We start from the raw sequence: 27,934 nt of genomic DNA on the forward strand, positions 1-27,934 counted from the left end.
CAAAAAGACCATAACGCCGTATAAACTTTCAACATGCGACCGCCTCTCGCGGATCCCCCTCACTCAACTATGCGTCGAGTAGCTCCTCGTCGAGGTCGAACCCGACGAAGTCGACGCCGTGGCCGACGCATCCGCCAGCTGGTCGGCCTCGGCCATCTCCTCGGCCTCACGCAGCAGCCGGTCCCAGCACTCGGAGCACATGCCGTCGTTCCACCTTGTCACTATGTAGATGTCAGCCTCACGGTCCTAATCAACAACCCCATTGAAGAAGAAATCTGTCTGGTCGACCGACTGACCGCTGACCAAAGCTCACCTTTCTTGTCCTGCTCCCCGCTGGGCCCGAAGCACGACTTGAACAGCCCCCGGCACGTGTCGGCGCGCAGAAACCCCCAGCAGTCGCAGCCGTTCCACCGCTCGTAGAGCTCCTTGCACATGTCCGGCCGGATCGACGGATTGCAAGATTGCCGTGAAGTTCTTCGTCGGGCTTGTGTGGATCTTGTTTGGAATTTCCGAAGCTCCAGATGGGGGGTTTATGTTCATCCAAGTACACGGTTTGTGCCAGACCACGCGGGATGTTGACCGCAGACTTCGTTTCCCGTGTCCTTCAACTTTCACCCCCAGTGATTCAAGAGGATGCTCCTCGGCTGTCTAGTAACAGCACTTGATCATTCACCGGCAAAAGCCCCTCACTGAGTGTGCATGGAGCAAGTAAGGCCGGCTACGTGATGCCCTCCAAGGGGCGCTTTCGTTCCTAAGTGGAAGATTTGAAATTTATTCTGCCAATCTCGCCGTCTAGTAACAGCATTGAGATTGCAGAGGGGCCTGCCTATGCGCGGCTCACGACATGAAGAGAGGGTAGTGGGGGGGCAGTCCCGAACAATAAGCTCTCGGACGAAGAGGGTCAGGCGAGAGGGACGCCGGCAGCGCTCTGGGTTGTGCAGCCCACAGGGGACGCGAGGGATTCCGGCACGGGACTGCCATCGGCGTTCCGGGGGGCCATCGACGAAATATTCCAATTTTTATAAGCCTCGACCGCCCGCTGGCTTTCCCCAATGCAGGGTCCTGCTCGTTAGGGTTGCGCATTTCCAGGGTCTTCTATCAAGGTTGATAGTCACGGCACCCACGGGCCAGACCCCACTCCACAATGGGGACCTTGGTTGGAGTCAATGGCCGCCCTTCCAGCTTCAGGGTTGCCAAGTTGCGGTAGAAGACCCCGGCCGCCGTGCAGGAGTAGCGCGTGGAATGTTCAAGTTTCGGGGTCCCTTTTGGCTGGCTAGCCGGGTGCTGGTAAGCCCCAGGGAGCTCCGCCAACGTCACTTTGCAGGCCGGATCCTCCTGTCATCGAGATCGTCAGGGTCGGCGTCCGACCTTATTTGCTGGATTTTTTTTTCTTGCGCCAACACCAGCAGCGCCTGTCAAGCAACTCGCCGGTTGCTAACGGTAATTTGGTAACAGGAATTCGGGGCACACGCCGCCGTACAGGGATGACCTCAAACTCTAAAGGAGATTATATACTGTGGTAGATTGAGTGCAGCGCTAGCCACGGAGCTGAGGCCGAGGCTCGGCGGCCAATGAGGTTGCTCCGTGGTCGAATACTTGTGTTCGTAGTTTATCAATTATGTGAACTGTGATTTAAGAACGCATAGCCAAATTGTTTCCCATGGACGGGGTATCAACATGGTACTTTGCCAGGTGTATAGTAGTCTGTTGACTCTCGTGTGTCGGGTCATTTGGACTGCCTGGAATGCCCGTAGTGGGTATAAGCACCAAAGGATATCCACTGTTGTCACACCACCATGTCGTCCTGCGCGGACTCTTTCTGGTCTGTACTACCAACAATCCAGCACCAAGAGTGCGAACATTCATTAGAGAATTCATTTTGCAAAGACTATATATCTGTCACTGGCATCATATTGCGAGATCACAATGTCCCTCGGGCTCTTGCGTTCCAATGCGCCATCCCTTATTAAAGACTACCGCCCTACATGATCTGCGGCTGGAAACCTATGACAGGACCCCGATGGGATACTGCGCAGGAATATTGCCTGTATTTGGTGTAATGACAGGCACCCCGCTATATTCGTTCACCTCAACCGAGTGGTTGGCAAAGGGCGGCATCTTGCGGACGGGATACTGCTGCGTAATATGGGCAGCAATATTCAGCAGCTTGCTTTCCGTGAACGGGAGGCCGAGTATCTCCATGCCGATAGGGACGCCAACCGGCGCCTCATCCGTTGGAGGAGAGAACCCGACGGGCACTGTCACGACTGGGGTCCCTGTCAATGCCGCCAGAATTCCATTCCGGCCGCTCTGGGACGGGGAGCCGATCTTGACAACCAAATTCTTCTGCTCAGGGTATATCACTGCGTCTAGCTGGTTATCTGAGAATGTAGCGCGGAGTGCCGTTGTCAGGTTCTGGATGCCGAGCTGAGCCGTGGCATATGATGCGTTGCTTGTCGAGGAGGTGAACGCCGTGTTGACGTAGTTGTACTGGCTCGGAATCACGAGGAACTTCCCACTTGTATACAGCTCGTTGAAGGACGCTGGCCTGGTTCCATCTCGTCCCGCACCGGCGAGGTAGCTGTCTAGTTGCTGGCGGTACTCGGATGTCTGGACATCAAGCTTGGCCAAGATCGCCGTAGCATTGTAGATCGGCTCGGTAACGTTGACAATGTCTGCGCCTTGAGCTGTCAAGAAGTCGATCATTTCCACCATCGCCTCATTTACAGGCGTTGTCTCAGCAGACCCTGTATGGTTGTAAAACCCGTCCAAGACTCCGAGACGCAAGCCCCTGAGGCTGCCGCCGTAGAGACCTGACGAATAATCTCGTCCAATAACGTCAGGGGGTGCCAACGCAGTCACGTTATCAGCACTGTCGAACCCGATACTGCCCATCACTGTGAGGGCGACAGCCAGGTCCTTCACATTGCGCGCGATGGGGCCTACGGCGTCTTGCGTGTAACTAATGGGTATAACACCAGCTCTTGTGATAAGCCCGCGGGTTGGCCGGACACTGACTAGACTATTTGCGCTGGCCGGACTTCGAAGCGAATTGACTGTGTCTGTGCCAGTGCCAAATACCGCGAAGCTTGTGGCTATCGCGGCTCCAGTGCCACCACTGCTGCCCCCAGGGGTCCGTGAGTGATCATACGGGTTGATCGTCTGCCCACCCAGAGACGAAACTGACAATCCTTCCAGGGCGAGCTCATGCAGGTTCACTTTGCCCAGGATGATTGCGCCCTCGTCCTTGAAAGCCTTCACGGTTGGGGCGTCCCTAGTCGGTCGATTACCAGCCAGGTCCAAGTTTGCCCCGGTCGTGCTCATGCCAACCGCATCGTAGTTGTCCTTGAGGAGGATTGGGATGCAGAACAACTTTCCGGTGACATTTCCCGACGCCAATGCCTGGTCCAAACCATCTGCAATTTCAAGAGCTTCAGGGTTGAGGCTGATGACAGCGTTTATGGTGGGGTTGAAAGTCTCAATCCTTGTGATAAACGATGACACCACAGTCCGGCACGTTGTCAGCCCAGTGAACAGGGCATTGTGGACGCCGTCGATTGTCGCCTCACGCACGTCAAAGGAGTCGACAGTCCCACCGAGAGTCGCCTGAGCAGGCACGACGAGCAATGCAACGAGCGCTCGTGTCCAGGTACCACTCCGCGGCATGGTGCAGGAAATAATATATAATGTGCTGGTGGAGGTTAGAACTGTTAGACTCGGCGAGTATCGGTGGTTAGCGATGAAGAGACCCACATTCGATTTACTTAGCCCGATTTTCCAGAGTCGGTTCTAGTTCTTATACATTTATTAACACTCGGTGATCAGTTCATTTGAAGTCCGAACTATATACTTCAATGACATTGACGTAAGTATATGAGCTACGAGCTGACATTACTATCCCGACAACAAGGTGAGATAAGCTATCTGACCGACATCGCTACTTGTGCGTCGGAGGTTAACTTATCTCCACAACACCTGGTCTAGCAGGCATTATGATATCATCCAACAATTTCGTCCCTTGGCTGCTACGATATCCTCCCCAGTAGGATTCAGACGGCAAATTGATAACGGATGGTGCCGACGGCACTGTTCATATACAAACAAATAGTTGGTGCTAAGGTCCCAGTCACAAATCGTTTCAAGTATAACACGTAAAGGTGACTATGCCATATTGCTCCGCTCTCACAATCAGTGATCTGACGCATCAATGTCTAAATTTATTGAATATGTGGCTTTGCAGCTGAAAGTCCAGCAATTTTGGCTTCATTTAGCAATGACATAGGCTTGCACGGATGAGATAGGTGCGCCAGTAGTAATTGGCGTTGCCCAAGTTCCAACACCCGAAAGGGTACCCCAAAAGCAGAACCAACGTCTTCAAAGTTGCCTCTGTATCAGTAGTCTAGTACTTTCTTAATGCTATCATAGACCCCTGAGAGAAAGTCAGTTTCAATCCAGCGCGGAAAAGAAAATGTGGAGTACTCACTAGCAACGTCTGGCACGTTGAACTTCTCAAACAAAAGTGGAGTGTGTATACTGAACCCTGCAACCCTTTGCACCGGAGCCTCCAGCCGAATGAAGGTCTCGGGGTCCTCCTGAATAGCTGCAGCGACCTCGGCACCAATGCCAGCATTGACCATGGCCTCATGAACAACCAAGACCCGACCCGTCTTCTGCACACTCTTGAATACCGTCTCTTTATCCCATGGGTACAGTGTCCTCAAGTCAATCAGCTCAACAGAGATGCCCAAGTCCTTTTCCACACTCTGAATAGCGGAGTCACAGGTGTAGAGGGGTTGGCCATACGAGATGACGGTGACGTCTTTCCCTTCTTTCAGAATTTCGGCCTTTGATAACGGCAGAGTGTAGGCTGCAGTTGGCACCTGTTCCACGGCGGCACGATATAAAATCTTTGGCTCCATGAATATTACGGGATCATTGCTTCTGATGGCCCCTAGCAAGAGTCCCTTTGCCTGCAATGGACTTCGCGGCATGACGACCCTGAGGCCAGGAATATGTGTAAAGAGTGCTTCGGGGCTCTGACTGTGGTAAAGGGCACCGTGGCCCACCCCTCCACAGGGCATCCTAACTGTCAATCCTCCAACGCTTCGGCCGCAACTACCATCACGATATCGGTACTTGGCGGCCTCGTTGACAAGCTGGTCAAATGCCGGATACACGTAGTCTGCAAATTGGATCTCGGCCACAGGTCGCATACCCTCGGCGGCGGCGCCAATGGCAAAGCCCATGATGCCCTGCTCTGTTAGAGGCGTGTTGAAGACGCGGTCCCCACCGAACTGCTCGGCCAACTTCATGGTACAGCGGAAGACGCCACCGAAGGAGACGTCCTCACCGAAGATTATGACATCCTCGTCCTCGGTAAGAGCGGTTGACAGAGCATCGTTGATCGCCTGGAAGAGGTTCATGCGCTTGGTAGTCCCATTCTTGACCTCGGCCGGCAGATCTGCCGTCGCCAGCGCCGCCTGAGAACTGTGCGATAGTAGGGGCGTCGCCGAGTAGTCGATTGGTAAATTAAGACGGGCGTTTGGTGGGTGTGTTGAGTATTGCCTCCGCTCAGACACCGCAGGTGCCAGCCGGCGTATCGCTGACGGTGCCGTCGCTCTCCTCGCGAGGAGGCGTAACGATCTTGAAGGTTTCATAATTGGTTGGTCAAAGAGCGGGATTGGCTAACCCCATGGGAATTTCAAAGTTCAGTCAACATCAAGCCTGTGTCACATCGTTGTAGAAACGACAGAATTCCTCGAGTTGGCCGGGCTCGTGTCATGAGGTCAAGCGGCTATCTTCGGTATGCGTCGCATCACCCCTCGGACTCGGCTTAGACGGCGTGGCCTTATCGATAGCCAGGGGGCCTGCGGCCAGCAACGGGGCAGACGGAGACGGAGTGTGGGGGGATTACCCATAGGTAGTCTTGCAGGCTGCCGGGTCTCATTGCCCAGGGCGAGGTTTGCAATGCGATACTCCTGCGCCTCTCACATGTATCAAAATTTGGCTGGTATACTACAGTATAGGTCTTACCTTTGTATAATGCGCAATCGGTGACGTGGAGCAGACCGCTGGTAGTTACATCATCCCCAATTTCCCGGCCCAGTTTGCCATGTAACCCCAGGATGCTGCGGACAGTTGCCCGGCCAACCGCCCCTAGCGAGCCGCCAAGCCTCAGTTCAACACACCCATCCCGTCTCGGGTGGAACAGATGTCTTCTCGATCTGCGCCAGCCGATGAAGATTCCTTCCGTAAAGAGCTTGCATACCCGCTAAGGGACTCGAGACTCGACTTCTTTGTGTTCTGTGTGTTGTTTTCATGTTCCGCATCGCACCCTAGAATCACTTCCACATGGCGCCGCGAGACGGTAGTACAAGCCGGCATCGAGATCCCGGCGCGCATAGCCGCAAGAAGAAATCCCGCGATCATTCTTCACGAAGAGCGGCGGCAGCATCCGAAGGGACGTCCAGCGGAGCAGGCTCAGGCACCAGGCAGGGACTGTCGCTAGATGCCCTCGCGCAATTGAACGAATACAATGCTCGAAACCCGGCAGGAGAAACTACGAGGCCTGAAAGAGTCAGAAGGAAGAGGGAGTCCAGACCTCGTGAGCAGGACTATATCATAGTCGAGCCCGAGGATGAGTCGCCTCGGAGAGAGCGCAGGCGGCGGCATGATTACACAGACGAGGAGAAGGAAGCTAGGAGGGCGGCGAGGAGAGAGCGCCGGCGCAGGGAGGCGTATACGGACGACGAAGGCGAGCTTCGTACACCAAAGAGAGAGCGGCGTAGGAAAGAGGCCGTAACAGATTCCGAGAGGGACTACGATTCGCCAAAACAACGCCGCCGACTGATCGACGTCGATCCCCAAGATGACGAAGACGGGCGCAGAGATAGGCATCGAAGCCGGGACAGAAGGAAAAAACGACTGGTCAGCGGTGCCATTGTTGAAGAAGGTCGGGCGACACCGGAGATGCGCGGTGGCGCCGGAAGCAAACACAGCAGCTGGGACAGTGTGTCCGACGAAAAGCAGCATCTGTACAGCAAACCTCGAGCTCCTGGAAACAAGAAGAAGCGCAGATGTAGGTGACGCTCCTTTGCCAAGCATTACGCCCAAATTTCTTACAAGAACACAGGGATAATAGCAGGTGTCACTCTTGTCGTCATCATCGTGGTCATAGCGGTGGCAGTTGTTGTGAGCAAGAAGAACTCCTCAACCAGCAGCAACAAGTCTGGACTGGACGGCATGTCCGAAAATGACATTCCAGCAGCTGCAAGGGGCACCTATCTTGATCCTTTCACTTGGTACGACACAACAGACCTGAACACAACCTATACCAATGCCACCGTCGGCGATCTTCCCGTTATGGGTCTCTTCACTAGTTGGGATGATTCCGCAGCTGCGAATGACAAGGTCCCAGCTCTCAGTAAGTCATGGGGTGACTATGCCTCAACACCAGCCAGAGGCGTCAACTTGGGTGGCTGGCTGAGCTTGGAGCCCTTCATCACGCCCTCCCTCTTCAACTATGACAGCAAACTTGGGATTGTTGACGAATATACGCTATGTAAACACTTGGGGCCAAAGACGGCGGCAAGCACCCTCGAAAAACACTATGCAACCTTTGTCACAGAGCAGACCTTCATCGAAATTGCGGACGCTGGACTGGATCACGTTCGTATCCCCTATTCATACTGGGCGGTGCAGACCTACGACGGCGACCCATACGTTTTCCGCACTTCTTGGCGCTATCTACTGCGTGGAATCGAGTGGGCACGCAAGCACGGAATCCGTGTCAATCTAGATCTACACGGAATACCGGGTTCACAAAACGGCTGGAATCACAGTGGGCGCTTAGGGGTGATTGGGTGGCTGAATGGTACAGATGGCGAGCTCAATCGGCAACGCAGCTTGGATGTACACGACAGGTTATCGAAGTTCTTTGCCCAGGACAGGTATAAGAATGTCGTCACCTTCTACGGCCTCGCCAATGAGCCGCGCATGGTAAATCTAGCGGCCGCTGATGTTATTTCCTGGACTACAGACGCCTACAAGCTTGTTCGGGGAAATGGCGTTAACGCAAACATCGTCTTTGGGGATGGATTTATGGGCCTGGCAAACTGGCAAGGCAGGCTGACTAACATGGACGGGCTCGTGCTCGACGTACACCAGTATGTCATTTTCAACAATGAGCAGATCATCTACACGCACCAGGAGAAGGTCAAGTACGCCTGCGACGGCTGGACCGAGCAAACGGAGCAAAGCATGAACACGGCGACCGGCTTCGGCCCCACCATGTTCGCCGAGTGGTCGCAAGCCGACACGGACTGCGCCCAGTACGTGACCAACGTGGGCTGGGGCAACCGCTGGGAGGGGACGTACGACTCGGGCAACGCGTCCACCGAGGCGCTGACGCCCAAGTGCCCGAGCCAGGACTCGAGCTGCAGCTGCGACTCGGCCAACGCGGCCGTCGGCAGCTACAGCAGCGAGTACAAGAAGTTCCTGCTCATGTTCGCCGAGGCCCAGATGACCAGCTTCGAGAAGGGCTGGGGCTGGTGGTACTGGACCTGGGACACCGAGTCGGCGCCGCTCTGGAGCTACAAGCAGGGCCTCGCGGCGGGCATCCTGCCGGCCAAGGCCTACGAGAAGGACTTCAGCTGCGACAGCGACGTGCCCGATTTCTCGGGACTGAGCGAGAATTACTAATGAGGATGGGTGCTTTTGCGTATCAGTTTTGGGGAGTCACCGGGAGTTCGGGGAATTCAATGTTTGCGCATAGGCGATGAGATTTTGTTTAGAGCGGATATGTATGCGATCATGATCTGATGGTGGTGGATTTCATGAGCGGAAGAGCATCACGAAGCGTTGTTTGCATGAGCTTTGCAAAGTTTCTGTTCAGTAGGGGGTGCATTTAGAAGGTGGATACGTAGGAGAACTTGGCAACATAGAAGTCTACACCATGCAGAATGTACATCAATATTAGCGACTGATTTCTACCATTCCGTTGCCATTCATCATTGAAAGTGCGTTTCTACTAAATAGGGTCTCATGATCATCTCTCAGCAATATAAAGTCATCTGGTTCCGAAAACTTCAAGCACGAGGTGGCATTTTGCGAGGCTTGTGCTAGGAGTTTGATGATGTGTTGTAAGTGCGAGGCCGATTGTCCACCTAATAAAGAGGGCAATGAAGAAACACATCGTGGACGAAGGAGTTCGCAATAAGCGTGGTCACTGCGCGGCAATTTTCCACTGAAGCGACGATGACGGGGCATCAGTCCGCGAGGCTAGCCTAAGCCGTGTCCTGGGCAAGACCACGTTCGCAGCTTCGTGCTTCGGTGCTTGCTATTAATGGACCCGTCGAGCTTCAAGCGTGTCTACATCTGCATGTCAGAAAGTAGTTGGTAGACATGTATGTCCAACACATGGACCAGAGGCCGGCTGATCTGCACGGGGTTGCTTGAAATTCTCCTATTCGCGGGGGGAGAAAGGGAGCGCAACATCCCGTACTCAGGCCAGCCGGAGCTTTCCGCCCTAATGCAGCGCTCACTTGTCTCTTGGAAGATGATCCGGGTCATATAGGTGCCCGAGACCAATGGCTTGCAAGTGTACACGAAAAGCTTGGGGAGGCCTTGTCCTGCGGTATTGCGGCCGTCTGGGGCTATGACTACGGGCAAGGCTGGATTCGGTGTAGACGTGCAAAATGTAGCTCGAATCTGCGAGGCTGCTGTCTCTGAAATAACAAACACATGACAGCCTGGCACATCTGTGACGATCTAATCAATGGCCCTCCCTCCACCGTCTGTAATAAAAGGGGAGTTTCTGATACTAGATCACTTAACACCAGTGCAGATTTGAAGATACCATTCCGTCGGATTACAGAGACGATTGAAATTCTTTGCATAGTGTGGACGACTAAACCACCAGTGACATTGGAGGAATCCGCGATAGAGGAGAGTGTTCCCAGTCGTTACCTGTTCTTGTGTCAGATTCAGCTAGAAGTAGAAACCAATGAGGCGCCCATGATATGGCGAGAATTATAGCGATGGAGCCTTGCAAGAACCAGACTCATCAAAGTAGTTGTGATTGGGCAGCCTAATAGCTAGTCATCGGTATAGCACCTTCAGCTCCTAAAAGAATACGAGGGCATACGTGAACTGCCTAGTACGAAGGAGACCCGGCATCGTCCGCCACATCGTCGCTTAGGAAAGAGAGGCAGTTCAGCAGCCAGTTCGAGGCCTGGGTGGATGAATGATGGCCACTCTGGCAGGGGGCTTCTACACCGTTATTTGAACTATCTGCTCACCCCTGTTCGTCGACTGCCAGCACGTCTTGCGTGATTGCCACATATCGGGCTGCAGGTCCGCGAGAACCGATCTGAGACGAGTCCACAAGGCAAGGCGAGATCGCAATTGCAACATAAAGGGGGGAGGGCAGGTGGCTGGGGCGATTCGTGGACGCAACCGGGGTTCTATTTGCAGAATCCTTGATTACTGCCCTGTTGAGCATCTGCAGGTTTGGTGATCTCGCATATCCGAGCTATGCGTGAACCATGTCCCTAGCCGACGGCATACCCTTGCAAGGACCAATGCATCATCAACAAGGCCACCGGGCTTATGTCGACGTCGCACTAGGTATCTGAGGCTTTGACATCATCGTAAGACATGTTCGAGGAAGGCCGCTGGCCCAGTGGTGAACGCATATGCACCTCACACATACCTGCTACTGACTGCATGTACTTGACTGCCATTTTCCCTAAGCGATGGGCAGTTGAGGATGAGGTGCTCTGTAATACGAAGCTGCAAGAACCATTCAGCTGGGCGACTATATGGAATGGTCCGGTGTTAGTCCCTGGCTTGCAGACTCGAACGGCAACTTTCATACTGAGTAGTGAGATTACCTAGGCGTTCGCTTTTTCAAAGGACCTCTCTGAAGGTGCTTTTGTATGATTGGAGTATATTCAATTACGGAAACTAGTTTATACCGCCACCCCAAATATATTTGGCGGTATAGAGGTATATGAAGTAAAACGTGGGACAGCGTGAACAACTGCCGGGCGAAATTGCCTTGGGTTGTCTTCTTGCATCCTGAGATTGCGAATAAGGCCACGTTTCGACAGGAATGACAGACTTGTGCGATGAGGCCCAAGCATCGTTGATCCTTAGGTTTCCTTGGGTCCGTCCTGGTGGTGTCTCAGAGCCCCTGGTCATGCAAGTCATTGTGGCAGCAGATGAGTGGCGCCGAGGTCTGCAGCTCCGTGAACGATCTGAGCGAGATATATTGTGGCCGTATGCAAATATCCTGGATGCGTGCCAATCTCATGACACCAATGACGAATTGGAGCCTGCTTTTGCCGTGGTTCAATAATACCACGGATACGGGCAGCACATGTCCTGTGGGCGGTTCGTGTTGTTGATGATCTAAACCTGGTAACTTTGGCCTCGAATCTTCCAGAGATCTTGGTTGCTGCCGACGCCCATGCTTCAATATGCAGGTGATGAATGCTCAGGGCACTCAAGTCGTATAGGACAAGAGTTGGTCCCGTAGGGCCCAGCTGTGATGGTCCAGGGGTGCTACCATGTCAGCCATGATGAATGATTGGTTGACGGTAATCGCGAAGATTGCGGCGGCGCTGCTCAGCGATTCACTGCGAGCTACCCCCAAAGGTGTCAGTTCGAGCATGTACTTGAGTACCTGCTTTAGGTACGCATTTTACCATATAGTACACAGGCTGCGTACAGGACTTCGCGTGTCTCCCCAGAAGCTTTACAGGGCATGGTCAAGGCGGGCGGTTTTGCTGTTGGTATTATACGATGTACATAATTGCTTATAATAGAGTCAATGATGTGCATAGTACTCCAAATTTCCGTGTTAGTCCTGAATCAGCTTAGCCCTGCTGTTGCCGATGGCCCTGCATCCTGCTATCCTCGGCTCGAAAACGCCCGAGGGATTTGAGCTTTTCTACCTTGCCGGCAGGCAAATGGCACACGACACGCAGCAGCAGGCCCTGTCCGCGGAGGCAGAGTTGGCACCATGCAGGCTGCAACATGTAAGGTCATTCGGGCGATGGCATTGCAAATGTAGGAACGAACATTGATTCAGACTTTGGTAACTTTGGACATGGTGGCCCGGTGGAAGGGGCAGCGGCAGGACAGGGGTCGTAGTTAAGTTACCCGTAGGGGGTCTTTGGCAGGGACCTCACAGCCGGGACTTGGATGGGGGACGAGTCAGCTCCCGCCCGGGAGGGAGACGCCATGCGCCATGATCAATTGGACAATTGGAACGAGGCTTGGGTCTGGCTGGTTCTGCGGCGCCGTTCTCCTCGCATGCTCACTGCTGCAGGCACTGATACATGTGCCCAGACCTGCGCGGTCTCGTACACATGTGAAAGCACAAGAGAGCAGTGTCTAACTTGTTTGCAGCCCTCTCTGGCAGCGCGGCAGCAGCGCAGAGGGCGTCGGCTTTTCCGCCGGCAAGTCGCCCGGTGGAGTGGCTCGCACTGGCTCACGCTGGCTCGTGACCCAGCCAGGCCAGCCTTTTCAGCCCAGCGCCAAAGCGCCTGTTTGGCTGCTTGGCCTGCTTGGCCTGCTTACCCGTACACAGCAAGTGGGTAGGTGGAAGGGATCTGCAAGCCCGAGGCCAAGGAGCAGGAAGCAGTAAGCAGCAAAAAGTGGAGGGGGGGGAGGCCTGGAAGCAAGCTAACAAGTTTAGCTACCTACCGCCAAAAACCCCGCAGTTTCGGCCCAGCGTCAATTGGCGATTCCCGGGGCTGCTGCCGCAATTGAAGACACCACCAAACCAAGGCCGAGAGCAAAAAAAGAGGCCCAACTGATTGGCTCAGCTCCACGGCCGGCCGGCCATGGCACAAACACCCCAAGACCTGGCCACTGACTAAGAGCAAGACCGACGACGGACGCATCGCGACGCTCAATTCCTCCTGCGACGCTCCGTCCTGCTTCCTCACACACATTCTGGCTGGGCTGGATATATTCTACTTGCTTCTCAAGTTACAGGCCGTAGCTCTGTATCCACACGTCCCGTCGCGGCGCAGCGTCCTGCCCTCCGTGTCCAGCGTCTGCTTGCACATACCCGCCTGTGACCCGGTAGATCTTCACCCCCGCGTCCTATACACTATACGGCACAGCATGGTCTGTTGATTGCGACGAGTCCGGACGTCCATAGCGCCCCAGCTCCCAACATCGCGCCGGGCCGCCCAGCACACCCTCTCGCCCCTCGAGAGCGGCGATCGATCTGGTTCATCTAGCCAACGAGGCCACGCGCGCCAGAGACAGATGCGAACAGGCTTGGAGGTCGCGGGTAGCTGCAGCAGCATTGAACATCCCGCCTATCACCCCAGCCAGACACCCCAGTGCCTTATCCGCCGTCGCGTGACTCCATAGGGCCCAGGAATAGCCCATCGTGTGGCTAGGAGAATACCAGGCGAGGCCCTTCGTCGTGCGCCCCAGACGGATAGAACCGTTCCTCCAGCCCAGCGGCCGTCCAGCGCCCAGTTGCACAAGGAGCGCCACACTTACACGGGCACCGAGCCCATTGGAGCCGGCTTCCTCGCAGCACGCCTGAATACGAGCCCTGCCTGTTGCTTGTGCAATACTCTGGAACACGCAGAGACCTGGGCCTGCGACTTGGACTGACTTGTACCCGCCCTACATCGGCCTCGCAGGGCAGCGAGCACCCAGTCGCACCGCGGGAGTGCACAGCGCCATCCCACCTGAGAGCCTGCTGCTACGCATGCGGTAGCGCTGCCTCGTGCGTGCACAATCGGCTCAAAAGGTCCTCTTGGCCAGCCGTGCAGGGAAGGGTACACTGGCGCACAAGCTGCGAGCAATTAACCTTATTGGCCTGCATACGTCTGAACATCTGTTGTCACTGGTTCACGACACGGCGCGTCAGTCAGCCCCAGCCAGGAGCCAAACAGCGGTGGGCGTGCATTGGGAGGTATCCAGGAATCTGGATGTTGGCAGCGACGCTCCTCATTGGTGTACGTACTACAGCCAGAACGTGGGTGAATCGCTCTTCCCTAGGGCCCCGATCGTGACACTTCTGCACGAGTTCGCAAGAAGCACTCTCCACGGGAAGTGTGGTTGCGCCAAGGCTTCTCTGGAGCGCCGGGGTGTCTGCATCTCTCGTACGGTCCCAATTTGGTCATCGGGTTGCGAGGGCGCGCCCATATAAAACTAAGACAAGATGCCGGAAAACGTTGAAGCCAACGGGGCAGAGGTCTCAGATGTCATGTCTGAGAATGAAAACGAGTACGACGACACAGATCATCCCATAAAAGACGACGAAGACGAGACCATGGCTGAGCAGCACACGCCTCCCGAGCCAGGCGCTGACGGGTCTGGTGAGGTGAAAAAGAAGTACGACCCAAAAGATCCGCATCGTCCGAGACGTAAGAAGGCTAGGCGCGCCTGTTACGCCTGCCAGAGAGCTCATCTCACTTGTGGTAAGTCTCATTGTGTCAATCGGCAGTCTCTACTTGTCTTTCCCCATCACCGGGGCTCCGGCCCTTTCATTACTTGAGTACTGCTGGCCGATCATCATCACAGTGTTGGCAGATTGTCTGGGCCTCGCCGATATGTCCTTGCAAATGTGTGACTAAGACGCCTCTAGGAGATGAACGGCCCTGCCAGCGGTGTATCAAGCGTGGACTTGCCGATGCTTGCCAGGATGGAGTACGCAAAAAGGCCAAATACTTACATGATGCGCCCCCTGAGGCGTTGAGACCGGTGCTCGGCCCGACTTTCAACCCCAGTATGACCACAAAGTCTACCAATGGAAGACATGCCTCGAATGCGACCTCGGAATCTTCGACTTATTATCCCCAAGCGACTAGCTCCCAGACTTACCCCATCTTCTCCTCGGCCCAGCCGCAGGTGACTATGCCTGAAGGCGTACCATTTGCCGCTCAACCCTCGCCTGTCTCGCCATCGTTCCAACAGCCGGGCAGCCAGAGACCGCAACAGATGGCAAACATGCAAATACCTACTCCCTCAAGTGAGATCAGCAATTATCCTACGGCATTGTTTGACCCTAGCAACCCGGCAATCTTCAACTTCGATTTGGAGGGCCTCAATTTTGGCAGCCATTATGGTGCTATGGAGTTTGGAATGCTGGGTCACATGTCTTCAGGGGCAGCCGAGACCCCACCCAGGGACCCGTCTATATCACAGCAAGGCGGTACTGATGTGAACTACGGCGGAGGTCCGATGTATCCGAACGGCATAAATCCATTTGGTCAGATATATGACAATGGTATGATCGAGAACTACATGAATCCCGACCAAGGGAATAACGTGTTCTCACAAGGAAACCTTCAGCATGGACTGCCGCATGCCTACGCAATTGCGGCAGCAGGGCCTACCCCAAGCAGTCTGGCCAGCCCGGGGACTGACAACACAGCCAGCCCACAGCCTACCACCTTTGGGTATGAGGGTTCTCCAACCACTACCAACTACACCCCGAGCAACACGCAACAGATGGTTGCACCGCCGAGGACGAAGAGCAAACCTGCCTCTAATGCGAATATCGCTGCCAACGCCAAGATGTTCGGGCCACAGTCGATACTGGGCAAGCGGCAACGAGACCCATCGGCAATCTACGAAACGGTCAAAGAGCCTTACCAGTACTTGACAGGCTTCCATAACCTGATTGCGTTTGTCAAGCGGCGCTTCTCGAGCACCAAAACATTACGCATCGCCAAGTCTCTCGCTAGCATCCGTCCCTCGTTCATTGCGTGTACACGGAATCTCAACCGGCAGGATCTTGTCTTTATGGAGAAATGCCTGCAACGTACTCTCTTCGAATACGAAGACTTTATGGGTCATTGCTCGGCACCCACGATCGTCTGCCGGCGGACAGGCGAGGTAGCTGCAGTTAACAAGGAGTTCATCGCCCTGACGGGCTGGACGAAGGATGTGCTGTTTGGGAAAGAGCCAAACCTGAATGTAAACTCAGGTGACACATCCGGTTCGGCCAGTGCGGTTAACTCTGAGAAGGGCGGGCTCACCACGCCGCAGTTGAAGGCCATGGAGCCTGTGAAGTCAACAGACGGAAAGCCCCAACCGGTTTTCATTGCAGAATTGATGGATGATGACAGCGTCATTCAGTTTTACGAAGACTTTGCACAGCTGGCCTTTGGAGACAGCCGTGGTTCCGTTACCAGGAAGTGTCGTTTACTCAAATACCGCACGAAGGAGACTGCGGAAGTCGAAGAGTCGCCACCACGGGCGCAGAAGGACCCACGGAGTAGCATTCTGAGCAATAGGGTCACGCGGATTGACGGCGAGCACGGAATCTCCAGGATCGAGAAGGACGGCAAGATGGACTGCACGTATTGCTGGACCATCAAGCGGGATGTTTTCGATATCCCAATGTTGATTGTCATGAACGTGAGTGGCTTCTTTCTCATTGCTTGTGTGCAATGTGCCAAGACCAATGCTGACCATTTTCCCAGTTTCTCCCGTGCTATTATCGCAACCAGGACCAACTTGCCGTCTAGTGGTTCGGCACAGCTTGGTGGTACAGTGCAACTAGAACGCGCAGGGGATATACACACACCTTGGGCCCTGAATACTTGGGTATATGGTATTTTCAGGGGGTTCATTTGAGCTAGCATAGGCGGCGTTTTCTACTACGAGCTCACGGTTCGAGCTCTTCTCCCAAGACAGCGGGAGCTGGTCACGCGTGGTTATCAGTGGTGAAGCCTTCACTGGCGATGGGTCGACAGATTCATATATACCCATTCTATTTTGGTTTACATGTTTATAGACTTTTTTGAATCTTATATTCAGGAAATGGTGCGATGTCCGCCCAACTACCTTTCATCCGGTCTTTCTGCGCTGCGCCGTCTATGTCTAAGTCTCGAGAACGCCTCATCTGCACGATGCAGTTAGTCGCACGGCATTGCCTTGTTCTTCAACCCCACCGATGCCATTGTAATGTGCGGAAGTATCGGCTGTGCGCAACGTCTGCGCACGTACTCAGCGCGCATATCCTCACCACCAGATGCCCCGTTGCCCGCAAAGGGCTGTAGGGGGCTGCCCACCAAACCACGCTTCTCTTCTCTTCACTACTTCTTCACCTGACAACCCTAACCCACTCACTTCCTCACCAGCCAGGCGCCGTCCAGCGAGCCCGTGCCGCCGCCGACGACGCCCTCGCGCGGGGTCCAGGCGGGGCGGGCCAGGCTCTGGCGGGCGACGTCGCAGTCGATGTTGATGTCGTCGATCAGGGCCTCGAGCCCGCTGTAGTCCTTCTCCTCGCGGATGAAGCCCAGCAGCAGCAGCCGCATGGGCGCGTCGTAGAAGTCGGACGCGAACCGGTGCAGCACGTGCACCTCGGCCGACCGCACCGTGTTCTTGTAGAACGGGTTGTACCCGATCGACATGACCATCGGGTAGATCTGGTACTCCGCTGTGGAGGTCGACGACGACGACGACGATGACGACGAGAGCGAGTCGGCGTGCGCCCGGGGCAGCAGCAGCGACGCGTACCCGAAGTAGACGCCCGACGTGGCGTCGGCGATCCACGGCGTCACGGAGGCGTCGACGGGGAGGTTGGCGGTCGGGATGCCGAGCTGCGAGAAGAGCGGGAAACGGTCAGCCACCTGTTTTCCTTCAGGACACACACACGGGGCACGCATTTACCTCCTTGGAGCCCCGCCCGAACCCTGATATCACGGTGCCCTCCATGTGCAACGGGTAGGGGGCCTCGGGCCCGCTGTCCGGGCAGATGACCCGCGGCCGCTCCGTGGTTGCCGACATTTCCTTTTTCCTCTCTGGGGCGGGGTGTTGCGCTGTGTGGCTATGGAGAGGCGCGGTCCGACCTGTGCTATATCTCTGCTGTGTTGCTTTTATACTTGTATGGTCAGGGGAGACCGGGTGGAAAGGGAGAAGAGCGGTTTGGTGAGTCGATTATATGGATTGTGTGATATGTAAGCGGAGGACGGTCGGCCAGGCGCCCCCTTACAACTGGGCTGGGCGCCTGGGTTGCGTTATAGGCGACGGCGGGGTCGGCGGGCGCTGCCTAGTTATCGCGCATGTCGAGGGGCTTATCTCCTCTTTTTCTTTGGCCGTCTCGCTTGCTCCTCTCTCGCTGCGTGCTAGCGACCGGAGTGGGCGGCGGAACGCCGAAGCGAGGGGTTCGATTGAATGACGATACATTTACTGTAATGCCGGCGGGGTGGGCCAGCCGTCCGCCCTGCCCGCGCCCTGCCCAGGTCGGATCTGCGAACCGTTGGGCTGGGTTCCAGGGTCGGGTTATGTAATAAGTGATGCGGGAGCTTAACTCTTGGTGTGTGGACGGCAACCCCCCCTTTTTCCTTCCCCCTTATTTTCTTCTTTCCTTCTACGGCATAATCTAAACAGTATTTTGGATTTGGACTTGCTGGCAGGCGTGTGCTCATGCATGTGCCAATTTGTCACTGGCATGGCCTGATTAGCGCATGACGGAACGAGCACGAGCACGAAGTGACCGGGCTTACACTGACTCGCCTCTGGCAAGATAAGCTATGGGATACTCCAGTGTCATTCTTTCACTGATCCTACAGCTTAGTTACATACCCCCATGGATTTTTCCTCCGAGTTCTATCATCTGCCGTAATGGCTGTTGATCGCCCAGAAATGCCAGTACGATGCACAGCCGGTACAAAGCCCAAATATCAGTTGAGTCTCATAACATACTCCCCCGTTCTAAGTCCCCCTTCATCCCAGGAGAATCTCGTCATCTTGGTCGTCTTCATCGTCGCCAACTGAGCCCTCAAGATTGCTGTCATTGATGTAGCCATGGAGTTCTCCGCAATTGACAGGGTGCGTGATGCGTCTCGACGCGTGACGCCACTCTTTCGCAAACCAGCGCTCGATACACCGTCGTGCCGCCATATCGTCCTCGGTGGCAACGGGGCTCTCCCAAGCGATCGACGTCGGCGGGCCGGGGAGAAACACGACGCCTCGCAGCCACGCCATGATCTTGTCATCGCCGGGCCATTGCAGGTTCCTGGGCCAAGATCCCACACTGCTGGAAGCGGTTTTGGAACTGCTCTTGGCCGGTGCGGTTCTGGCTGGCAGCTGCTTCGTATCGACCTCCGCGACGGGCCTGGCTGTGAGCGTGCCTCGGCCCATGAACCGCTCCGCCGTGGTAGGACTGAGGCATCGATGCCCCTCCACGAAGGTCGCACCGGTCGTGGTCGTGGCCGAGTAGCTTGCCTTCTCCAAGACGTAGAACTCGTGCTGGTAACATATGTCTCCGCTGTCGCACGCCTCTCGGCTGTCGAGATCGCCGCCCTGGGCCCTCTTGACGTTAAATCTGAGGTCGCCGTCCACAATCAGATGCGTATTAGTGCCGCTATGCGAGTGGGCGTTCAGGCGATCGATGTAGGATGGATCAAAGTCTGCCATTCGAGTCTTCTCGATGGTGTTGGTCCGGACCCACGGGTAGCCGGCTTCGATAACCGCCTCTTCGAACTTGCCCTGGGGCTCTTTGACGTACTCGAAATTCATGTTGATGGCAGCAGGATGGTGTTGGCAGAATGCTACACAAAGACTTAATCAGGGGGGCCTGTAGAGATCTTGCCTCTGTGTTGCTGTAATTCGAGTTGCCAGAGAAAAGCATATCTCCATATTCTACTCGTTATATTTATAGTAGTTGCTATCATTGTATATCATCGTTACACAGAATTCTCTGCCTGACAATGCAGGTCTCTAATGTTTCCGGTGGTCCGGTTGCCTAGATTTCTGCTGTCACCGCGACACTATTTCCAGGCTTTCATTAATCTTTATACTTCTTCCTCTTTCAGCTCCACAGGCAGTTCCTACAAATCTGCACGGTTCTAAAAGGGTTATTGGCAATGAGGTAGCATCTCTGCCGTGTTGTGTCATACGGTTTCTGCGATGCGGATCCATTTTTCTGAAACCCACAGGGCGCTTCCGCACCCTTCCTTCTTAAAGTCGATATCACTTGAAATCCCGCGCCATCCGTGGTAAACTGCGGAAGTGCAGCGTCGTCGTCAAGGTGGCCCAATCGACGGGCTCGTGCAGTGAAGGGCTGAACGCGTCTGAATTGCCTATGGGTGGGGGATTAAGAGACAACGAGGCTCATACCCGGGAAGCATCAAACCCCTTCTCCTCGGAACACGAGAATATGCCTATAGTCCACGCAACGCTGGGCACTGATCCTCCTCTATCGCCACCAAATCAGACGGGCGAACAGTCTAGCACTCGTATGAGATATTCGCGAGGTTCATCGGATGTTCGCCATCGCCCCGGTGGATCACGCCCGTCCCCGTTACCTGACTATCTCGTTCTGGGCGCAAGGCTCCACATCCCGGCCCCTCAGACAAGCAGCAGCAGCAACACCGCCAACACCACCACCACCGTCAGCCTCGCCAGCGGCAGCCGGGTATGGGTCAGCATCCAGCGAGAGCGCAAAACATGTCGAGCTACCAGTCGCTGCCGCCCGAGGAGAGGGGGGACAACAAGATGGAGCCCATGATGAACCTGCCGGCTCCGCCGGTGCCCAAGAAGTCGACCGTGGAGCCCAAGACCACCACGACGTTCGACAAGGCGAGTGGGCTGCCCCCGAAACCGGACAACTACGATGTGAAGAGGCCTGCGGGACAGTAGGAAGCATGTGACATTACGGGGCCATCAAACGCCAGTGATCAGGCCGTGGGTTTACACAATCAAGATATAGATAATCATGGGAGACAACACTACAGATTCGGGTTGGCTTTGCCAAGGGCTTTTATTTCCTGCCTCAATAGCAAGCGTGCTTTATAATTATTTTCAATCTCATACAAGAGCGACGTTGTGAACTGTAACTTGTGAATCTGATCAGTATTAGGTCCTCATCTAATGGTCGTAAGCATGATGAATGCAAGTTTAAAGGTGACAGTCCTATCATAATGATAGCAAACCCTGGATTTCTAGGGTCAAGATCAGCTCCTTCATACCATTCTACTCACCGAGACTCAGTTAATGTCTGAACTTGCAGCTCGGCCCCCAAATGCACGACGCAACCAATCACGGCACCCAGCTTCCCCAACGGGGTTCATCACTTTCTCCATTTGTTCAAACCCCACTGCCTGCAACCGAGCACTTTGGTTCGATGTTCGAAACCTTGGGCTCCAGACGAGGCGGCGGATTTCACTGCAACTTTTCTACTGGCAAAGGGCCCATCCATCTGCAAGGCTGTCGGGCATGGTCGTCGCTGATTCGACACTTGGCCGCCTCCCTTCTTGTGCTACATTCGGGCTTCCGAACCAAGCTTTTACATCTTCATAACCATTGGATCAAGCTGGTCTTCTCTGAACATCCTTCTTATTTTGTGCCCTTTGGTCAGAAAACCTCGCGCCAACTAGTTTTAGAACTGGTACGTTATGCTCGATATATGTCGCCAAGGCCTATTCAGGGGAACGGTTGTGATTGATAGGGTGGAGGCGTTTACTCTTGTATACACTCAGAACCTCAAACTTCCCTGATTGTTCATGTCTATTGGTTATGTCCGAGAAATTGGATCTGAGAAATTGGCGTGAGCTCAGTGTTGGACCGAGATAACATTGCTTCTATAGGACAGGTTGTATTACAAGACTCCGTCCGGAAAGGATATGCTGTGTCAGAGGCGACGCTGGATAGACTGAGCTTCCCTTCGCTATTATTGGTTAACGGTGTTTACTGGGTCCCTTAAGCTCTCACTCATGATCAACCTTCCTAACGCATAGCGGGGTATCCAAATGCACCGAGCTTGCAAGGCAGAGAATCAGACTCTTGCTGAGTGCATCGAGTGAGTCAAAGTGAATACGCCATTCACTCTGTTCGATCTGTGACTTCGTTAGAACAGAGGTGGACTTGACTCTATATCCGATATAGCAGACGTTGCGTGTCATACGTTGAGCTGATGCAATTCGTATAGTTGGGCTAAGTGTTCAAGAGAACACTACAGACGAGGCACGACTCCTATCCTTTGCGAAATCTCAGCTACCATGCCTGTTCAACTTTCAACTGGTGTCTGGCCGGTGAATCCGCTTGGCAATATTACTCATTCATCAAAAGGGAGGTCCCAGTCCGGGCACTAAGACGTACCATTGACTGAGCTAGTCAAGGTGCAGCAGAACATCCAGGCGTATGTGGCTCTCAATGCCTTGGTCCGTCTAGATCATGGATGAAAATATTCCAGTATCCTAGTCCACTGGAAAATGTCTTTGCAACGCAGAATAAGCTGCTCCATTGACGATCTACAAGGAGGTTCAGTGGCGGTATTCAGACGCCTGCGAAAGCCGCTTTGAATATTTCACTCCGCGCAGGTAGCCTCTTCTGAGCTAACTCGGCTGCACCGTTCGGGCGCTAGAACAACGCCAGCTCTTAATCAAACCGTCTCAGCAGAACGTTTTGTACCCAAAGCAAGACGAAATACAAAGATTTGGCAACCGGCGGCCCGCTCTTCACGAGGTCTGCCTAGCCGCGCGCCGGAGCTCCGGAGAAGCCTAAAATGGCCGCCAAGAAGCAGCTGGGTTACCGAGATTGGGCCATCCATGTTAGGCAAACAAGGCGGCATCGTGAAGGAAGTCAACCCCGGGCGGGCGACTGTGCCGCAGGGGCGCAGGACAATAGGTGGCTCTAATAAAAGCATCGCCTGTTGCCCGCAAGTTCTTGCTTGGCGCCGTGGTCTAGGTCGACTCAGGCACCACCCAAATACTCCTCCCTGGAGGTAGCAACATTCATCAAGCACGGAGGTCCAGTGGGACTGAAGCAACACAAGAGAGTCGGAGCCATGGCCAAGATGGCGGCGGCGGCGACCACGCGACACTGGCTGCTGGCCGTGAGTGCCAACATCCTCGTGGCGACGATCCTCGGCTTCACGATCGACGCGGGCTTCCGGTTCGTCTCCACGGTGCACGTGGACGGCAAGAGCCCGCCGGACGTGCTGCAGTACTGCCAGTTCATCGGGTTCTGCCGCTCCGTCGACATCGAGCACTGCTTCTTCAGCGCGCAGGCCATGACCATCGTGCTGGCCGTCGGCAGCATCATGGTGCTCGAGTTCGCGCTCTGGGCGTTTGCGCAGTGCTTCGCCTTCTCCAGCGCGCGGGACGGGACCATGCTGGGCCAGCCGCCGCCGAGCAGCGGCGTCTCCTCGACCCTGCTCACGGCGACTCTCTATGTGGTTGGCTGCGCGTCGACGCTCGCGCTCTTCGCGCCGCACAAGACGACCTTCGAGGTGCAGAACCCGGTGGCGTCCTTCCCGACGACGCAGTATGCCGGCGTGGCGCATCTCAACGCCCTAGAGTCCCACCCGTGGCTCCGGACGGACGAGGTTGTCAACTCGCTGCTGGAGTTCTACGTGCAGAGCGCGGGGAACATGGACGAAGCGTTCAGCACGGCCATGAAGTCGACCGTAGTGGAGGACGAGGCCGCCGTCTACCAGCGCTATGCCGAGTCGGTTAAGCAACCCATGACGGTACGGGTCGGTGATACAATGTTTCCGTCCATCAGGACCCTGGGCATCGGCGTGAACATGGCGTCGTTCGGCGATTACTTCCTCTCAGAGTACGGTAGAAACTCCAGTCTCGGGTCCTATCAGCGAAAGGGGCAGGAGTGGCTGGTCGCGCCAGACTACAAGCTACAGAGCCTGAGGGCTACGGTCTACGGCACTAATGTCTCGGCCCGATGTCAAGACGTGACAGACAGCTTCACAATTCGTTATTCCACAGGCGAGCTGGTGCTTGATGAACAAAGGGGTGAAGTAGCCGCGCCGCTTCCCGATGAGCCTTTCTTTCGCTTAAATGGTTTCGAGCGATTCGACTTTACGAGCAGCAACCTTACTAAGAGTGTCATCCACCAGTACCAGCAAAGACGCCGTCTGACGCCAGTGTTACCAAGGCCTTCCCTTTTTGGTGTTGAGAACATGTCTACGGCCGTGCATTTCATCATTACAGACACCGAACTCAGCTCCCCGCATCCTAGGAGTAAGAAGTGGGACGCAACAGTCCTTCGTTGTGATTACGAGGGCCACGAGATCTTGGCCGATGTCTCGTTCAGCGGGGCGGGTGGTGCACTGCTGGTCGAGAGGGTCGAAAGAGGTCGTGAGCTCGGCCATGCCGAACTGTTGACGGCCAGCTATCTGGGCATATATCCTGTGCTGCAGAACAGCCCCCGACTCCATTCTCTGCTGAACCAGGTGCGAGGCAAGAATTACTGGAACTTATACAATGGAGTGTCTTCAACGCTCAGAGGTTGGGACCAGCTACTGATTGAGGATACGCTGACCGATCTGGCCCAAGCGTATTGGACTCTCGTACGCCAGCAACTGGAGACGGCTGTTGGTGCTGGCGCATTCATGGGCATACCGCAAGCAGGCCAGGAGATGGAGAGGGGACAGCTGAAGGGCACCTATACGCGGGTGGGCGGAGCAGCATGGGGCCTCATCTTCCCGGTCTTGCTGGCGATTCTTCCCGCCTTTGCCACAAGCCATCTCGTGTTCTCCATGGTTCGCACCATGGTCACCAATTGGCCCGCTCGTGCCGGGGTATGGCGACGGGTGCCCCAGACCGACGAAGATGAGGAGGTCTATCTACCTGACGAGGTGTATCTGCCTCCCCTGCCTCCTCCGAAGGATGATGACGACGTGCCCCCGCCCCCCTATTCAGCACGGTCGGACGGTTCGCAGTCGTGATCAGGCGCCCAGCAGCCGGTTCCAATCACAGTTAGAGAGATGTAGTTTCATTGTGTTGTTAAATATAAGAATTCCAATTTTGATCTGGCCAAATATCCCACTAAGCGGGCTTTGTGCGAGATCGGGTATCTCAACGTGGATCTTACGGAACGGAAAAAGAACAGAAAAATGTCAGTCCTTGAACTTGGCGGGATTGCTGGGTATCAGTCGTCGGAGGACCTCGATCTGCCGAGCCTGGGCCTTGTTCTTGAGGTCGTTGACTCCCCGCTTGTCCAGACGCCTGACGCCGTTGGAGTAGACGACGGTGTAGTCCGGCACTCTCTCGCCGGGGGACACCACGCTCTTGGCGGTGATGGTGCAGTGCTATCCAGCGGCGTCAGCTTGAGCTGGATCATGGTTTCTCTACGAGCAGGAGGGGGCAGCGTACCTTTCCCAGCTGTGCGCCCCTGCCAATCCTGGCGCCGATGCCGATCAGACAGCCCTCGGCGATGGTGGTCTCGCCCGACTCGATGACGGCGGCGACCTCGACCGTGACGTAGTCCTCCAGCAGCACGCCGAAGCTGGCAGACGAGGAGGGAGGAGCGGGGCCCGGGGCGCCGACGTGGGTGCGCTCGTGCACGATGCAGCGGCGGCCGATGGTGACGCGGCCGCCCGAGGAGTCGAGCTTGGACCGGGGGTGGATGACGGAGTCGGAGCTGATGTTGATGGTGTGGTTGCCGGTCAGGATGGCGGTGTCGGCAATGGTGATGGAGGAGGAGAAGTTGACGGGGGCCTTGGGGCCGGCCTGCACCCTGGGGAGGATGGACTGGCGCTTGTTGGAAGCCATATCCGGGACCAGGACCGGGACCGGGACCGGGTGGGTGGTATAGGTCTGAATGGATGTCAAGTTTGTTTGGTGTTGGAGCCCGTCCCCAAACCGCTGGCCTAGGTCGACCAACGTAAATTCCAGTGCCTCTCAGTCGCCCAGCTGGGCTTGATCATGTCTTGAGTGCTGTCTTGCCGCATGTGGAACACCATGGACGAGACAAACACCCCGATCAAAGATGTCCAATTCCCCGGGCCAGGCACGGTATGTCTGTCGTCGCTGGGAACCTAACACGCCTGGACGAGCATTTAGGGGAACGCGACGTCCAGTGCTGACACGGCTAGCCAACCTGAACAGCTACCTACATAAAATGCATGAGGTCACCCAGGCAGGGAATGGTCCAAGCTCCTGATTGCCACTGGTGAGGTCGACTGTGCGAAAAGGCTCGCTGGCCATCGCTGGCTGGCGGGAGCCGCTTTGGGAGGGGGGCCCACCAGCAGCTGGAGACAGCCAATCACGGCGTGATTATTCTTCCTCCCATCCTAAACTCTCAACCATATCGTGAACGTCCTTCTTCGCCTCAAGGCCTAAGCACTCGCTTGCCAATTGCCATCCCCCTCTCCACTCTCCCGGCTCAATTGAGCGCGCTCACACCCGCAAAGATGCTGTCCAGGACGTCGGCTCCCAAGGCAGCCTCTGCAAAGGCCCTGTCGCGCGTCGCCCTGCCGTCGTGCAGCCGCCTGCCCGCGCCCGCAACCTCCTCGCCCGCCGCCCACGCCCCGACCAGCGCCCGCTCCTTCGCCACCGTCCAGGATGGCGCCCCGAAGCGCACCTACGGCGGCCTCAAGGACCAGGACCGCATCTTCCAGAACCTCTACGGCCGCCTGCCCCCCGACCTCAAGTCCGCCAAGAAGATGGGCGACTGGCACAAGACCAAGGAGATCATCCTCAAGGGCCACGACTGGATCATTGGCGAGATCAAGGCCTCGGGCCTGCGTGGCCGCGGAGGCGCCGGTTTCCCCTCGGGTCTGAAATGGGTATGGCCTCCCTCCCTCCCTCCCTCCCTCCAGAGCTTCCGGCGAGCACAGCCCGGCGGCACCACGAGCTAACAACTGCTGACACTCTTGCAGTCTTTCATGAACTTCAAGGACTGGGACAAGGACACCAAGCCGCGATACCTGGTTGTCAACGCCGACGAGGGCGAGCCCGGAACCTGCAAGGACCGAGAGATCATGCGAAAGGACCCCCACAAGCTCATCGAGGGCTGCTTGGTCGCCGGCCGTGCCATGAACGCCACCGCCGCCTACATCTACATCCGTGGCGAGTTCATCCACGAGGCCGCCGTCCTGCAGCACGCCATCAACGAGGCCTACGCCGACGGTCTGATTGGCAAGAACGCCTGCGGTTCCGGCTACGACTTCGATGTCTACGTCCACCGTGGTGCTGGTGCCTACGTCTGTGGTGAGGAGACCTCCCTTATCGAGTCCCTGGAGGGCAAGCCCGGCAAGCCCCGTCTCAAGCCTCCGTTCCCCGCTGCCGTCGGTGTCTTCGGCTGCCCTTCTACCGTCGCCAACGTCGAGACCATCGCTGTCGCCCCGACCATCTGCAGAAGAGGTGGCAACTGGTTCGCCGGCTTCGGCCGTGAGCGAAACCAGGGTACCAAGCTCTTCTGCATCTCTGGCCACGTCAACAACCCTGTCACCGTTGAGGAGGAGATGAGCATCCCGCTGCGCGAGCTTATTGAGAAGCACTGTGGCGGTGTCCGCGGAGGCTGGGACAACCTCTTGGCCGTCATTCCCGGTGGCTCATCCACACCTATCCTGCCCAAGAACATCTGTGACGACCAGTTGATGGATTTCGACGCCCTCAAGGACAGCCAGTCTGGTCTGGGTACCGCTGCCGTCATTGTCATGGACAAGAGCACCGACGTCGTCCGTGCCATCTCCCGGTTAAGTCATTTCTACAGACACGAGTCTTGCGGACAATGCACACCTTGCCGTGAGGGCAGCAAGTGGACAGAGCAGATCATGAGCCGCTTCGAGAAGGGTATGGGCCGCGAGCGCGAGATTGACATGCTCCAAGAGTTGACCAAGCAGGTCGAGGGCCACACTATCTGCGGTAGGTTGCACATTCTGTATATCCCCCTTTTTTTCCCACTTTACTAATAATCTACAGCTCTCGGAGAGGCCTTTGCTTGGCCCATTCAGGGTCTCATCCGCCACTTCAGACCTGAACTAGAGGCACGGATGCAGAAGTTTGCCGCAGAGAACGGCGGCGAGGCGTTGGCTGGTGGATGGAAGGCTGATTCGAGGGCTCAGGGTAAGCTGGTTGCACCCGGCCAATAGGCGGCGAGGTGCATCGAGGGGCGTATCACGAGATGAAAAGGCCAAGGGATTGTACAACCTGCTAGACTATCCGCGACTTTGTACATAAGTATTCAAGATTTTTTCTGT

General features: G+C 55.7%; 12 protein-coding genes across 12 annotated transcripts; 6 read left to right on the forward strand and 6 right to left on the reverse strand.

Annotated features, from left to right (window-relative positions):
- Positions 1 to 63: 63 nt before the first annotated feature.
- On the reverse strand, positions 64 to 434 carry JN550_007005 (uncharacterized protein; the record flags this gene model as incomplete). Its single annotated transcript, XM_049318808.1, has 2 exons — positions 64 to 221; positions 314 to 434. 2 exons carry the CDS (start codon positions 432 to 434, stop codon positions 64 to 66), a joined length of 279 nt encoding a protein of 92 aa, XP_049170900.1.
- Positions 435 to 2,004: 1,570 nt separating this feature from the next.
- JN550_007006 (uncharacterized protein) lies at positions 2,005 to 3,666 on the reverse strand (the record flags this gene model as incomplete). Its single annotated transcript, XM_049318809.1, has 1 exon — positions 2,005 to 3,666. One exon carries the CDS (start codon positions 3,664 to 3,666, stop codon positions 2,005 to 2,007), a length of 1,662 nt encoding a protein of 553 aa, XP_049170901.1.
- Positions 3,667 to 4,391: 725 nt separating this feature from the next.
- JN550_007007 (uncharacterized protein) lies at positions 4,392 to 5,657 on the reverse strand (the record flags this gene model as incomplete). The annotated part of the gene is made up of 2 exons (XM_049318810.1): positions 4,392 to 4,429; positions 4,484 to 5,657. 2 exons carry the CDS (start codon positions 5,655 to 5,657, stop codon positions 4,392 to 4,394), a joined length of 1,212 nt encoding a protein of 403 aa, XP_049170902.1.
- A 694-nt stretch (positions 5,658 to 6,351) lies between these two features.
- On the forward strand, positions 6,352 to 8,700 carry JN550_007008 (uncharacterized protein; the record flags this gene model as incomplete). Its single annotated transcript, XM_049318811.1, has 2 exons — positions 6,352 to 7,078; positions 7,133 to 8,700. The coding sequence occupies 2 exons, from the start codon at positions 6,352 to 6,354 to the stop codon at positions 8,698 to 8,700; spliced, it is 2,295 nt and encodes a 764-aa protein (XP_049170903.1).
- A 3,546-nt stretch (positions 8,701 to 12,246) lies between these two features.
- JN550_007009 (uncharacterized protein) lies at positions 12,247 to 13,644 on the forward strand (the record flags this gene model as incomplete). Its single annotated transcript, XM_049318812.1, has 4 exons — positions 12,247 to 12,368; positions 12,415 to 12,648; positions 12,834 to 13,140; positions 13,393 to 13,644. 4 exons carry the CDS (start codon positions 12,247 to 12,249, stop codon positions 13,642 to 13,644), a joined length of 915 nt encoding a protein of 304 aa, XP_049170904.1.
- A 553-nt stretch (positions 13,645 to 14,197) lies between these two features.
- Positions 14,198 to 16,511, forward strand: JN550_007010 (uncharacterized protein; the record flags this gene model as incomplete). Its single annotated transcript, XM_049318813.1, has 3 exons — positions 14,198 to 14,456; positions 14,624 to 16,401; positions 16,467 to 16,511. The coding sequence occupies 3 exons, from the start codon at positions 14,198 to 14,200 to the stop codon at positions 16,509 to 16,511; spliced, it is 2,082 nt and encodes a 693-aa protein (XP_049170905.1).
- A 390-nt stretch (positions 16,512 to 16,901) lies between these two features.
- JN550_007011 (uncharacterized protein) lies at positions 16,902 to 17,775 on the reverse strand (the record flags this gene model as incomplete). Its single annotated transcript, XM_049318814.1, has 3 exons — positions 16,902 to 17,049; positions 17,116 to 17,588; positions 17,659 to 17,775. The coding sequence occupies 3 exons, from the start codon at positions 17,773 to 17,775 to the stop codon at positions 16,902 to 16,904; spliced, it is 738 nt and encodes a 245-aa protein (XP_049170906.1).
- Positions 17,776 to 18,714: 939 nt separating this feature from the next.
- JN550_007012 (uncharacterized protein) lies at positions 18,715 to 19,509 on the reverse strand (the record flags this gene model as incomplete). The annotated part of the gene is made up of 1 exon (XM_049318815.1): positions 18,715 to 19,509. One exon carries the CDS (start codon positions 19,507 to 19,509, stop codon positions 18,715 to 18,717), a length of 795 nt encoding a protein of 264 aa, XP_049170907.1.
- A 900-nt stretch (positions 19,510 to 20,409) lies between these two features.
- On the forward strand, positions 20,410 to 20,631 carry JN550_007013 (uncharacterized protein; the record flags this gene model as incomplete). The annotated part of the gene is made up of 1 exon (XM_049318817.1): positions 20,410 to 20,631. One exon carries the CDS (start codon positions 20,410 to 20,412, stop codon positions 20,629 to 20,631), a length of 222 nt encoding a protein of 73 aa, XP_049170908.1.
- A 1,864-nt stretch (positions 20,632 to 22,495) lies between these two features.
- On the forward strand, positions 22,496 to 24,676 carry JN550_007014 (uncharacterized protein; the record flags this gene model as incomplete). The annotated part of the gene is made up of 2 exons (XM_049318818.1): positions 22,496 to 22,617; positions 22,678 to 24,676. The coding sequence occupies 2 exons, from the start codon at positions 22,496 to 22,498 to the stop codon at positions 24,674 to 24,676; spliced, it is 2,121 nt and encodes a 706-aa protein (XP_049170909.1).
- Positions 24,677 to 24,847: 171 nt separating this feature from the next.
- JN550_007015 (uncharacterized protein) lies at positions 24,848 to 25,937 on the reverse strand (the record flags this gene model as incomplete). Its single annotated transcript, XM_049318819.1, has 3 exons — positions 24,848 to 25,039; positions 25,104 to 25,547; positions 25,866 to 25,937. 3 exons carry the CDS (start codon positions 25,935 to 25,937, stop codon positions 24,848 to 24,850), a joined length of 708 nt encoding a protein of 235 aa, XP_049170910.1.
- A 206-nt stretch (positions 25,938 to 26,143) lies between these two features.
- JN550_007016 (uncharacterized protein) lies at positions 26,144 to 27,826 on the forward strand (the record flags this gene model as incomplete). Its single annotated transcript, XM_049318820.1, has 3 exons — positions 26,144 to 26,518; positions 26,612 to 27,599; positions 27,657 to 27,826. The coding sequence occupies 3 exons, from the start codon at positions 26,144 to 26,146 to the stop codon at positions 27,824 to 27,826; spliced, it is 1,533 nt and encodes a 510-aa protein (XP_049170911.1).
- Positions 27,827 to 27,934: the final 108 nt, after the last annotated feature.

The sequence above is a fragment of the Neoarthrinium moseri genome (assembly GCF_022829205.1).
Source record: "Neoarthrinium moseri strain CBS 164.80 chromosome Unknown scaffold26_Wmoseri_CBS_16480, whole genome shotgun sequence".
Lineage (NCBI taxonomy): Eukaryota > Fungi > Ascomycota > Sordariomycetes > Amphisphaeriales > Apiosporaceae > Neoarthrinium > Neoarthrinium moseri.